This window comes from Malaclemys terrapin, chromosome 1 (genome assembly GCF_027887155.1).
Source record: "Malaclemys terrapin pileata isolate rMalTer1 chromosome 1, rMalTer1.hap1, whole genome shotgun sequence".
In the NCBI taxonomy this organism is placed as follows: domain Eukaryota; kingdom Metazoa; phylum Chordata; order Testudines; family Emydidae; genus Malaclemys; species Malaclemys terrapin.
Genome location: NC_071505.1, coordinates 239,429,871 through 239,443,720, shown reverse-complemented (window position 1 = coordinate 239,443,720; position 13,850 = coordinate 239,429,871). Strand labels below are relative to the sequence as shown.

Sequence of the window (13,850 nt, the reverse complement as noted above, 5' to 3'; positions counted from 1 at the left end):
GAGCACGGACAAACTCGGGACGCCCCAGACCCTCAGTCAGGGTGGGGCAACAAGCACTCGTTCAGGGCAGCAAGCAATAGCTCAGTGGCGGTGCCAGAGCGCTGGCTGGAGGGGGAGACTGCCACCCGTTAAGTGGGGTGGCAGGGGGGACACAGGCCCACCCACTCCACTGTGTCCCAGCCCGGGGCCCTAAGAGCGGCAGTCAGTCTGCCGCTGTGTTGGTGGGGTCCTGACCGCAACACACCAACATGGGTTCGCTCTCTGTTGTAGCTAGACTGGGGTCAGCTACCCCCGGGCTGATTTCCATTTCCTCCTCCATTTGTACCTGCTCCCCGCTGGGCTCGGCAACGGGGTCCCACACCATGGGTTCCTCACTTCGCAGAGGGTCGTCCGGGTCGGGTTGCTCCTCCGGTCTCCGGTCAGGGGGGCGCTCGGGCCCCTCCTCGGGGTACCGTGCTCGGGGCAAGGGTGGCCAGTCTACCTCGGGGTACCTTGCTTGGGGAAGGCTTGGCCAATCCGCGTCGGGGTACCTGGCTCTGGGGAGGTCCGGTCGGTCGGTGTCCGGGTATCTGGCTCTGGGGCAGCTCGGTCCGTCCGTGTCCGGGTACCTGGCTCTGGGAAGCCTTGGTCTCGCCGGAGCTCGCACCGGCACGTCTGGCCTCTCCGGCTGCTGGGCTCTAACTGAGGGCTGGGGCCTGGCTCTTATACTTCCTGTCCCGCCCCTTGACTTCCGGGGGGCGGGAACAGGTGGCGGTGGCTCCGCCCACTTGGGTGCCAATTCAGGCTCCTCTCCCTCAGGGGCCGTCGGGGCCCAGGCCGCCTCACTACACGACCCCCCCCCCAAGGCTGGTTCCCGTGCAGCGGGGCCAGCCCATTCCACACCCCCCAACCGGGAAAGGAAATCCGCGTTTGCGTGCTCCTTACCAGCCCGATGGCGGACCGTGAAAGCAAACGGCTGGAGCGCCAGGTACCATCGTTGCAGCCGCATGTTGTGGTCCTTCATGCGGCCTAACCACTGAAGGGCGGAGTGGTCGGTGACTAGGGTGAAGGGGACTCCCAGGATGTAATAGCGGAGAGCTTCACAAGCCCACTTCACGGCTAGGGCCTCTTTCTCGACCACCGCATAGTTCTTTTCGCGTGGGAACAGTTTCCGGCTAATGTATAGGACGGGATGTTCCTCGCCCCCTACGTCTTGGGATAAGACCGCCCCGAGTCCCACTTCCGAGGCGTCTGTCTGCAAGACAAATGGCAGGTTAAAATCGGGGCTATACAAGACCGGCTCGCTGCAGAGGCACTTCTTAAGAGTCCGAAAGGCCCTGTCGCACTCGGTAGTCCAGATCACCTGCCGTGGGCTGTCCTTTGTTAGGAGCCCCGTTACGGGGGCTGCGATTGCCGCGAACTGGGGGATGAACCGCCGATAATATCCGGCCAAGCCTAGGAATTGCCGCACCTGGCGCTTTGTGGTTGGCGGGGGGGCAGTTTGCAATTGCCTGGACCTTCCCGATCAGGGGTTTTACCTGCCCATGCCCGATAGCATACCCCAGGTACTTAGTCTCTTGCCAGCCGATGCGGCATTTTTTTGGATTGGCGGTTAAGCCGGCCTCCCGCAGGGATCTCAGGACGGCTGCGACTCTCTCCAGGTGGGTCTCCCATTGCGGACTATAGATGACAACGTCGTCTAAATACGCGGCCGCGTATTCTTGATGGGGCTGGAGGAGGCGGTCCATCAGGCGCTGAAAGGTGGCCGGGGCCCCGTGGAGGCCGAAGGGCATCCTGGTGAACTGATAGAGACCTGTGGGGGTGGCAAAGGCAGTCTTCTCACGGGAGGCGGGCTCTAGGGGGATCTGCCAGTAGCCCTTACTCAGGTCCAGGGTGGTGATGTAGCGGGCCCCTCCCAGGCGGGCCAACAGCTCATCTATCCGAGGCATGGGATAGGCATCAAATTTGGAGATGGCGTTGACGCGGCGGAAGTCAATGCAGAACCGCTGTGACCCGTCGGGTTTAGGCACCAACACCACGGGGCTACGCCACTCGCTCTGGGATGGCTCTATCACCCCTAGATCCAACATCGCCCGCACCTCCTTCTCCACGACCTGTCTCCTATGGTAGGGCAGGGGCCGGGTCGTCCCCCGTATCACCACCCCGGGTTCTGTTTGGATCCGATGGTGTACGAGGGAGGTGTGTCCCGGCTGGTCCGTGAAAGTGTGGGAGAAGGCTTGGAGGAGGCACCGAGTCTGGCGGAGCTGTTCCTCGGTTAAGTTCTCCCCGAGCTGGGGTTCCTCGGTGTCCCCGGAAAGGGGAACCTGGGGTCCCAGTTCCGGTTCGGGCGGGTAGGGGTTGATCAACAGCCCTTCTCGCTCTTTCCAGGGCTTCAGGAGGTTGACGTGGTAGCGTTGGTTCTTCTTCCTCCGGTCCGGCTGATTTATTTCATACGTGACCGGGCCCACTTTCCTGACTACCTCATAGGGCCCCTGCCACCGGGCCAGGATCTTCGACTCACTGGACGGGAGGAGGAGTAATACCCGGTCACCCGGTTGGAAGTCCCGAGTCTGTGCCCCTCGATTATACGTCTGGGCTTGTGTGTCCTGGGCGGCTTTTAAATTTTCCCGTGCCAGATCCCCCGCCTGCCTTAGACGCTCCTGTAGTTGCAGCACATACTGCAGGAGACCCTGGGCCGGGGAAGGAGCCTGTTCCCAGGTCTCCCTCATGAGATCCAGCAGGCCCCGGGGTCGTCGCCCATATAACAATTCAAAAGGGGAGAACTTAGTCGATGCCTGGGGAACCTCTCGTATTGCCAGAAGCAAGGGTGGAAGGAGCTGGTCCCACTGGCGAAGGTCTTCCGGGGGAAACCGACGCAGCATCCCTTTCAGCGTCCGGTTGAACCTTTCCACTAGTCCATCGGTCTGGGGGTGATAGATGGAGGTGCGGAGTTGCTTGACCCCTAGGATCTCACAGACTTGCTTGAGCAGCCGGGATGTAAAATTGGTCCCTTGATCCGTGAGTAGCTCCCGGGGCAGTCCGACGCGGGCGAAGATCTTGACCAGTTCCATAGCAATGGTGCGGGCCGAGATGTTCCGGAGAGGAACGGCTTCAGGGAACCTGGTGGCATAGTCCATCATTACTAAGATGTATTGGAACCCTGCGCTGCTCTTCGGGAGGGGCCCCACCAGGTCCACGGCCACGCGTTCGAAGGGGGTTTCCATAAGAGGCATCGGCACCAAGGGTGCCTTAGGGGTCTGGGCAGGGGCGGCCAACTGGCACTCTGGACATGACTTGCAATAGTCCTTTACGTCTTGATATACCCCGGGCCAGAAGAAACGCCCCAAAATCCTGGCCAGCGTTTTGTCATGCCCGAGGTGCCCCGCCGCCGGGACGTCGTGGGCCAGTTTCATGACCGCCCGGCGGTGACACCGCGGCACGAGAAGCTGTGTCCGGATGTCCCCCGTACGGGGGTCCTTCTCCACGCGGTACAGGCGTTCTTGTCGTAACTCAAAATGCGGCCACTGCGCCGCACGCTGGGGGTCAAGAATAGTCCCGTCTACGGAGGCCAGCTGTTCGTAGGCCCGTCTGAGGGTGGGGTCGGCCCGTTGGTCCCGGCAGAAATCTGTGGGCGCCGAGGAGTCCCCCCCCCGAGGAGGGTCTTCTCGCCCCCCCGGGGGATTGGCGGGGACGGGGTTGTCTATCTCGTCGTCCTCAGTCCCCGGGGACTCCCCTCCCAACGCTGGCGTGGCCTGCGGGTTACCCTCGAGCCGGCGGCGTAAAACGGCGTTAAAGGTGGGCCAGTCCCGCCCCAGGATCACCGGGTATGCCAACCGGGGCGCCAGCCCCACCGTCATCTGCCGGGTGACCCCATCGATGGTTAGTTGGGCCCGCGTGCTGGGGTAGCGTCGCACATCCCCGTGTATACACTGCAGGGGAATCTTCGCCAGGTGGTCGTCCGCTGGTGGGCCGAGGGCCTGGCAGACCAGCGTTTGGCCACAGCCTGAGTCGAGGAGGGCCATCGCTTGGCGGCCGTCAACAGCCACGGGCACGGTGATCTTGGTCCCCTGTGGACGTCGGGCACGGCCTTCTCCTGAATAGACTTGGCCAAATGCACACCCCCGTTCCGGGCACTCCCGCTGCAAATGGCCATACCTTCCGCAGGAGAAGCAGGGTCCCACCGTGGCTCGCTCTAGCTGCGGCCGAGCCCCGGGGTCATCCACGGGGGGGGTCCGACGGTATCCCCCGGCGGGGCCTGCCGGGGTCCGTGTGAGCCTCCCGGAGGGTGCGGCCACCCGAGCCCGGCCCTCCATGCTACGGGCGGGAGCACTCGGGGCTGCCCGGGAGGGCGGCCCCCTCTTTTCTGGGTTGGGGTGCTCCGTGCGAACCGGGACCGCCCGACCAGCGGCCCCCGCCGGGACCTCCGCCGCAAGGAAGTCTTCCATTAACGTGACGGCCGCAGAGACCGTCGTCGGCCGGTGGCGGAGGACCCAGGATCTTCCCCTTGGCGGGAGTACCTGCGTAAATTGCTCCAGAACCACCTGCTCCATCAGTTCCTCCGCTGTCCGGCGCTCAGGTTGTAGCCACTTTCGACAGGTCTCTCGTAGCTCCTGAGCCACCATCCGCGGGCGGGCCCCCGGGGAGTAGGCCAGGCCCCTGAACCGTCGTCGGTAGGTCTCGGGGCTTACGTCCAGGGCGTCCAGAATAGCGGCCTTCACTAGGTTGTAGTCCCTGGCCGCCTCTACCGACAGGCCTCGGTAGACCGTCTGGGCAGTCCCCGTTAGGTAGGGGGCCAGGATGGTGGCCCACTGCTCCGGGACCCAGCCGGCCACAATAGCCACCCTCTCAAAGGTCACGAGGAAAGCCTCGGGGTCATCCTCGGGTCCCATCTTCGTCAACCGTACTGGGGGGCTGGGTCGCGGGGCCCCTGGGGCGACCCCGGACAGGGGTTCCCCCGGGCGGACTAGGGCCGCGGCAAGCTGCTGGATACACTTCTGCTGGAAATCCTGCTGTTGGGTAACCAGGTCCGCGATCAGCTGCCGTTGTTGGGCCCCCAGCTGCTCTATGAGTTGCTGCTGCTGCTGCAGGTGGGCGGCCTGGTACTCCTGCTGGTATCGCACCGGGGCCGCCTGTTGTTGCTCCTGACTCTCGGTCATGCGGGTCAGGAGCTGGGGTAAATCCCCCTCCCTTGCGGGAGGTCTCTCCCCCATTGCCCCCTTCTCACCGGTGTCTAGGGCTCGTGCCCACATGCTAGGCAGGAGGCCCCACGTTGGGCGCCACGTGTAAACGTCCGGTGCGGGGGTCGGGCCCTCTCAGGGGCCGTCGGGGGCCAGGCCGCCTCACTACACGGCCTGGATCGGTCTCAGGGTTCCGCCCCTCTGGCAGGGACTAGGCCAAAGGTACACGGCCTCTGCAATGAGCTCCTGCTCTCCGTCAGGGTCCGGCAGTAACTCAGGCCCGGGCTCCGGTCCTCACTGCCGGAGCTGGGGATTACAAAGTCAGTCAAGCCCCCGCGCTAGCTCAGGGCGGGGCAATAAACAGTAGTTCGGGCGCTCAGCTCCGTGGATCCGGAGCTGCGCCCTGACAAACTCAGGACGTCCCAGGCCCTTATTCAGGGGAGGGCAACCCCCAATAGTCCAGGGCGCTCAGAACCTTCCTTCAGGCTGAGCAGTAAAGTCAGGAGTTCAGGCCCGGCCCTCAATCAGGGCGGGGCAGCACACAATAGTCCAGGGGGCTCAGAACCTTCCTTCAGGCTGAGCAGTAAAGTCAGGGGTTCAGGCCCGGCCCTCAATCAGGGCGGGGCAACAAACAATAGTCCAGGGGGCTCAGGACCTTCCTTCAGGCTGAGCAGTAAAGTCAGGGGTTCAGGCCCGGCCCTCAATCAGGGCGGGGCAGCACACAATAGTCCAGGGGGCTCAGAACCTTCCTTCAGGCTGAGCAGTAAAGTCAGGGGTTCAGGCCCGGCCCTCAGTCAGGGCGGGGCAGCACACAATAGTCCAGGGGCTCAGGACCTTCCTTCAGGCTGAGCCCAGGCAGGGTTAGTAGCCCCAGGCCCTCAGTCAGGGCGGGGCAACAAACAATAGTTCAGGGGCTCAGGACCTTCCTTCAGGCTGAGCCCAGACAAAGTTAGTAGGCCCAGGCCCTCAGTCAGGGCGGGGCAACAAACAATAGTTCAGGGGTTCGGGTTCAGGTCTGGGTATCAGGAGCTGAGCACGGACAAACTCGGGACGCCCCAGACCCTCAGTCAGGGTGGGGCAACAAGCACTCGTTCAGGGCAGCAAGCAATAGCTCAGTGGCGGTGCCAGAGCGCTGGCTGGAGGGGGAGACTGCCACCCGTTAAGTGGGGTGGCAGGGGGGACACAGGCCCACCCACTCCACTGTGTCCCAGCCCGGGGCCCTAAGAGCGGCAGTCAGTCTGCCGCTGTGTTGGTGGGGTCCTGACCGCAACACACCAACATGGGTTCGCTCTCTGTTGTAGCTAGACTGGGGTCAGCTACCCCCGGGCTGATTTCCATTTCCTCCTCCATTTGTACCTGCTCCCCGCTGGGCTCGGCAACGGGGTCCCACACCATGGGTTCCTCACTTCGCAGAGGGTCGTCCGGGTCGGGTTGCTCCTCCGGTCTCCGGTCAGGGGGGCGCTCGGGCCCCTCCTCGGGGTACCGTGCTCGGGGCAAGGGTGGCCAGTCTACCTCGGGGTACCTTGCTTGGGGAAGGCTTGGCCAATCCGCGTCGGGGTACCTGGCTCTGGGGAGGTCCGGTCGGTCGGTGTCCGGGTATCTGGCTCTGGGGCAGCTCGGTCCGTCCGTGTCCGGGTACCTGGCTCTGGGAAGCCTTGGTCTCGCCGGAGCTCGCACCGGCACGTCTGGCCTCTCCGGCTGCTGGGCTCTAACTGAGGGCTGGGGCCTGGCTCTTATACTTCCTGTCCCGCCCCTTGACTTCCGGGGGGCGGGAACAGGTGGCGGTGGCTCCGCCCACTTGGGTGCCAATTCAGGCTCCTCTCCCTCAGGGGCCGTCGGGGCCCAGGCCGCCTCACTACAAGGAGGAACACATCAATGTTTGTGAGATGCTCAGGTACTATGATGATGAGCCCAAATAAGCACCTAGAGAGATAAATGATTATCTCCGTGAAATTGTCCTGGTAAATAGCTGCACAGGGAATCTAGCTGTTAGTTGTTATCTGAACCTGAAAAAATCCCCAGAGAATATGGGAGAGAGACTCAATTCCCTGATTTTTTTTTTATTTTGGAGCCAGATCCTGAAAACAGTTATGCATGTGCTAGCCCCATTGACTTCAGTGGGAGTACTCAAGGGCATAAAGTTGCTTGCATATATAGGTGTTTGCATGATTGAGCCCTTAATGTATTATTTTTGCTTTCTTGTGGTATTAGTAATCCAATGATTTATATAAGTTAAGCAGTCTGCAGCTAGATCAAGTATTTTGATCAGCCAATTAACTTCCTTACCCTATCAAAATGCGGTGGAAGTTACAAACGTCTCTGTGATTTTAAACAGAACAACATTTTGTGCCAGCCAGTTGTGTTATATTACAACCACCACTGCACTGTGGCTTGTTTGATACAAACTGGGAATACAAAGCATGGTTGTATACCACGTGTGTAAACCAAGATTTTATTAAAATAAAAAAGATTATTAAGAACAGTGCAGAAAAATCTAATATTGAGCCAAATTCTTTTTGTAATAATTTACAATACTGTAGCTCAGCGGTTTCCAGCATCTCATGTCATATCTTCCATTTCAGATTTAGCAGTTATTTGGACACACACAAAAAAACCAGTAAATATTTCCAGACTTTAAGCTGTTGATATAAAGAGGACAGATACTCCGGCATCCAATAGTCTCAGGCTTTCCTATATCTTAAGAACGCCATACTGGGTCAGACCAAAGGTCTGTCTAGCCCAGTATCCGGTCTTCCGACAGTGGCCAATGCCAGGTTCCCCAGAGGGAATGAACAGAACAGGTAATCATCAAGTGATCCATTCTGTCACCCATTCCCAGCTTCAGGCAAACAGAGGCTAGGGACAACATCCCTGCCCATCCTGGCTAATAGCCATTGATCGACCTATCCTCCATGAATTTATCTAGTTCTTTTTTGAACCCTGTTATAGTCTTGGCCTTCACAACATCCTCTGGCAAAGAGTTCCACAGGTTGACTGTGCGTTGTGTGAAAAAATACTTCCTTTTGTTTGTTTTAAACATGCTGCCTATTCACTTCATTTGGTAACCCTTAGTCCTTGTGTTATGAGAAGGAGTAAATAACACTTCCTTATTTACTTTCTCTACACCAGTCATGATTTTATAGACTTTAACCATATCCCCCTTTAGTCGTCTCTTTTCCAAGCTGAAAAGTCTCAGTCTTATTAATCTCTCCTCATACGGCAGCCATTCCATAACCCTAATCATTTTTGTTGCCCTTTTCTGAACCTTTTCCAATTCCAGTATATCTTTTTTGAGATGGGGCGACCCAGGGCCGTCCAGAGGATTCAGGGGGCCTGGGGCAAAGCAATTTTGAGGGCTCCTTCCATAAAAAAAAGTTGCAATACTATAGTAACATGTATTTGGAAATGTAAAAAATACCCAGTGAAATACATTCAAAAATTAATTTGTAATAATTTGAAAATACACAAAATACTTTAAAAACGTTAAATGCTTTAATGGTAGGTACACATTTGCAATTACATAATGGGCTGTTGCTGGGTGATGGTGATGGTTGGTGCCAATGGGCTGTCACTGCCTGGGGGTGGTGGTGCAGTTACCCAGGGCTGGGTGGGGATCTGGGCTCTGGGTTGGGGGGTGCCTGGCTCACGACTGTGGGGAGATAGGGTCAGGGGGTGTCCGGCTCAGAGGGGCTGGGATCGGAGCTGGGGGTCAGGGCTGTGACGGTGATGGGGTCGGGGGGGTGTCCGCCTCAGAGGGGCTGAGCTCGGAGCTGGGGGGAGGATGGGGTCAGGGGGGTGCCCGGCCCCGGCCCCTTACCATGCTGCTTATCCCCTCTCCCCAAGCCTCAGTGCGCTGCGTCCAGCACTGCAGCAGCGTGGTGTCTCCAGCGGGGCCTGAGTTCCCGCTGCTCGGCTGCAGCTTGCAGCCCCGCCCCCTTACCAGCTGAGGCGCCGGGGGATGAGGGAAGACGGAGGTGGTGGGGGAGCCTCCGATATACTCGTGGGGGCCCCTGTGGGGCCCGGGACCTGGGGCAAATTGCCCCACTTGCCCCCCCCCCCCCCCAGGTGGCCCTAGGGCGACCACATCTGTACACAGTATTCAGGATCATGGATTTATACAGAGACAATATGATATTTTCTGTCTTATTATCAATACCTTTCCTAATGATTCCCAACTTTCTGTTCGCTTTTTTGACTGCCGCTGCACATTGAGTGGATGTTTTCAGAGGAATCAGAGAACTATTCATAGTAACTCCAAGATCTCTTTCTTGAGTGGTAACAGCTAATTTAGACCCCATCATTTTATATGTATAGTTGTGATTATGATTTCCAATGTGCATTACTTTGAATTTATCAACATTGAATTTCATTTGCCATTTCGTTGCCCAGTCACCCAGTTTTGACTACATCCTAGTGAATATTATGACAAGTTTATAGTTGCATGTGTTGATGATCAAAGTGGTATTTGAAACATCAGATTCCTAAGGTTTACAATCCTCATCAGTAAGGTTGGCTCTGTTTCTGACTGTGCTGTTCTGAAGAAAATACAGTTCTGCACATCAAGCAATGTTTGCCAGAAGTCTCTCAATTGGACTGATCATCTAGAGGCTAGACCGTGATTTTTTCAAAGTGACCAGCTTGTCTGGACCCACCTAAAGACCCACTGAATTGGGGCCTTAATGTGCATCCATTTTCTTAAAAGGGCAAGGTTTCTTTACAAATAAAAAAAAGGAGGTAGATGGTGTGGGGAGAAGGGAGGGATTGCAAAAGTAGTACATAGGGGAAGGGTGGATCTGTCCTTCAGGTAAAATGGTTTATGGAAACCAATTCTTACTTACTTCTGAAAGAAGAAAATTCACCAATATGCAGAGGACCACATTAGTGGTGCATAAGCCTTGTGCCCTCTTTCTAAATGAGTGATTTTCACCCCAAATGCTTAACATAGAGAGGTGATATTGACCTGACAGAGTCTCTGCCCTACACTACAGAGTTACGTCGACAGAAGTCAAATTACGTCAACCTAACTGTAAGCAGCTACACTAAAATGTAGTTCCCGCCATTGTAACTCGTTCACTACACCGACTTAACGCCACCTCCACGAGAGGTGTAGCACTTAGGTTGATGTAGCTAGGCCAACGCAGTGTCAGTGTAGACACTGCTTTCCTTACATTAACTGTTGCTGCCTTTCAGAAGCTGTCCCAGAATACCCCACACTGACAGTTAAATTGGTGCAAGCGTTCCTGGTGAGGACGTGCAATGCTGACACAAGGAGCGTAGTGTGGACACGCAAAAGCGATTTAATTACTGCAGTGGCTGTGTCATAACTATAAAGGGAAGGGTAACAGCCCTCCTGTGTACAATACTATAAAATCCCTCCTGGCCAGAGACTCCAAAATCCTTTTACCTGTAAAGGGTTAAGAAGCTCAGGTAACCTGGCTGACATCTGACCCAAAGGACCAATAAGGGGACAAGATACTTTCAAATCTTGGTGGGGGGAAGGCTTTTGTTTGTGCTCTTTGTTTTGGGAGTTGTTTGCTCTTGGGACTGAGAGGGACCAGACATCAATCCCGGCTCTCCAAATCTTTCTGAACAAGTCTCTCATATTTCAAACTTGTAAGTAAACAGCCAGGCAAGGCGTGTTAGTTTTTATCTTTGTTTTCTCAACTTGTAAATGTACCTTTTTGCTAGAGTGTTTATCTCTGTTTGCTGTAACTTTGAACCTAAGGCTAGAGGGGATTCCTCTGGGCTCTTTAGGTTTGATTACCCTGTAAAGTTATTTTCCATCCTGATTTTACAGAGATGATTTTTACCTTGTTCTTTAATTAAAAGCCTTCTTTTTAAGAACCTGATTGATTTTTCCTTGTTTTTAAGATCCAAGGGGGTTGGATCTTGATCCACCAGGAGTTGGTGGGAGAAAGGAGGGGGATGGTTAATTTCTCCTTGTTTTAAGATCCAAGGGGCTTGGATCTGTATTCACCAGGGAACTGGTGAAGAGTCTCTCAAGGCTACCCAGGGAAGGGAATTAGCATTTTGGGAGTGGTGGCAGCGGACCAGATCTAAGCTGGTAGTTAAGCTTAGAAGTTTTCATGCAGGCCCGCACATTTGTATCCTAAAGTTGAAAGTGGGGAAGCAGCCTTGACAGGCTGTAAGTCAACATAACTTAAGTCAACTTAATTTTGTAGTGTAGACTTGCCCTCTGTTTTAGGAGCCTATTTTCAGTTTGTTGTATTAATGGGGGTCATGGTATGGTAGGTTAAATCCTTCATGCCTTTTGCTGAAAATGCACTTTTTGTGCATATAAACCTAACACAATCTGAGCAGAAGTGCAGCATACAGGGCATTTCTTATTACTGTGTATGCCTGACCTATATTAGAGATGGTCAAGTTATTTGTTATGAATATACAAGCCAACACATTGAACCTCTTTTCCGTTTGCAAACGGTTTATGAACTAATTCAGATTTTTGCAAGTGGATTTGTTATTTGCATGCATTTGCTGAGCAGTTTATGTAGACACACTTCAATCTATGAGTAGATCAAAAACTGTTCCCTTTGACCATTTCTTCACCCAACTGCTCTTCACAGAGTGTGACTGATCAACGCAGGCCCCCCGTCAGACAGCAACTTTTCTGACCATGGTTAGCCCATTGAAACTTTTCAAAGAGAAGAACAATTCATGACACAAATTTATAATGCACTTCCCTACAAATCCTCATTCACATGGAAATTCATGAAAAACCCAGAATGTTTTCAGGAATAAACCAGGGGTCATTTGAATACGGATTCCTGATGAACAATATGATCACACACATAACAGCACAGAAAACTCACCATGTTCAGATATCCTGCTTCCAGTCCACTGTCAGTACCCCCCTTCATTGTTCGCTAGTCCAGTTTTCCTTCATTCACCCTTTGTTTCTTTTCCCATGCCACCTCTAATGAATGAGAGGAGCTGTAAGAAAGCCACAGTCACTACATTATCCTCTTTCAAATCCCTCCTTAAAATGCATTCTTGTGAGGCCTACAAAACACACAATAGCATCTAAGTAGCGGGCATGCTGTAATTTCTACTTATTGTACCAACATGGACGGTGGGTATAATAGGCAAGGGAAGCCATTGCCTCCCCTAGCACAGCCATCCCTGCCACCCGACACCTCGGCCATGGTGCCCCCTCTCCTGCCTCTTCCCCTCCCTGCTCGGACCCTTTCCCAAGGCTCCCACGGCTTGCTGCTGCTTCCTGGGGTGAATCTTCCTCCTCTCCTCTCCTCCATCCCATCCCCTTCCCCCCTCGGAGGTCCCCGCAACTGCTGGCCGCATCTCTCCTCACCCCGCTCCTCCCAGTGGGGCGTGCGTGTGTGAGAATGTGAGTGGGGAGTCAGTGGCAGATGGGGGGGGGAGGGGAAGAGAGTGAGGAGGTGAGTGGAGGGGATCCCTGTGTAACTTTACACTGTGCAAAAGCCTTCCAGAGACCTAGTAGCAGAGATCACTGAAACTGTTAAAGGTAGGGTGACCAGATGTCCCATTTCTAAAGGGACAGTCCCATTTTTTGGGACTCTCTTATATAGGTGCTTATTACCCCCTATTCCCCGTCTTGTTTTTTCCCCGCAGTTGCTATCTGGTAACCCTAGTTAAAGGGCCATTAAAGTGGTAATGAAGCCATTTAACAGGCATTTGCCAATGCCCAGGAAGCCTTTGGCCACACTGAGCTGGCTTTTATATTGTAGGGCAGGGGTCGGCAACGTTGAGACGCGGCTCAGCAGGGTAAGCACCCTGGCGGGCCGGGCCAGTTTTATTTACCTGCTGATGCGGCAGGTTCGGGGGGGGGGAGGCGAGAAGCAACGCGGGCGAGCGATGTGCTGGCCGCGGCTTCTCGCCGCCCCCATTGGCCCGGGACGGCGAACCACAGCCAGTGGGGGCCGCGATCGACTGAACCTGCTGCGTCAGCAGGTAAATAAAACTGGCCCGGCCCGCCAGGGTGCTTACCCTGGTGAGCCCGTGCCGAACGTTGCTGACCCCTGTTGTAGGGAAATGTATTATTGGGGTTAAAAATAGTTTCCAAATAACGACCCTTCAATTTTTCTCTGTACCCAGAAGAAGGAACTGCTAACCTGGCTCAAGATGGAGCGGACATAGCCAGTGAATTTATTTCTTGATCTAGTCAGTTTATTCAAACTCAGTTTAAGTAAACAAGTCTGTCAGGGAATTCTGTGTAAGAAAGGTGATTAAACTACTGCCTTAATGCAGGCTGTCAATGACCAGCACTTTTTCAAAAGAGAGATGAGGCTTCAGGTTGGCACAGGTGGCCTGGCTTTTCGTCTCTCTCTATACACCGAACTGCCTGCCAGTCAGAGGAGAATCTATCTGCAACTGAGCTATGCCTGTTGTCTGTTCAGTTCCCTTGGGGAATGTTACTAATGCTTTAAGGTGAAAAGGGGAGAGGGTGTCATGGGGAGGGCAGCAGGGTGAGGAGGCGAGCAGTGAGCCAGCTGCACACCGGGGTGTGCGCTCAGGGCGGATGGGGCAAGGGTTTGGCGGTGGGGGTGAAGAGGTGAGCAGCAGGTGGGCGAGTGGCAGGCAGGCGGGGGAGGAGGTGAGCGGGGGGGGGATGAAGAGGTGAGTGGGAGTCAGTGGTGGGTGGGGCTGGGGCAGAGCAGGGGTGGAATGTGGGCAGGGCTGTGGGTGGAAGAGGCAGGA

General features: G+C 55.3%; 1 protein-coding gene across 1 annotated transcript; it reads right to left on the bottom strand.

Moving 5' to 3' along the window:
• Positions 1 to 1,298: 1,298 nt before the first annotated feature.
• Positions 1,299 to 5,439, bottom strand: LOC128837428 (uncharacterized). Its single transcript, XM_054028660.1, has one exon. The coding sequence runs from the start codon at positions 5,226 to 5,228 to the stop codon at positions 1,299 to 1,301; it is 3,930 nt and encodes a 1,309-aa protein (XP_053884635.1). The 5' UTR covers positions 5,229 to 5,439.
• Between the last annotated feature and the right edge of the window lie 8,411 nt (positions 5,440 to 13,850).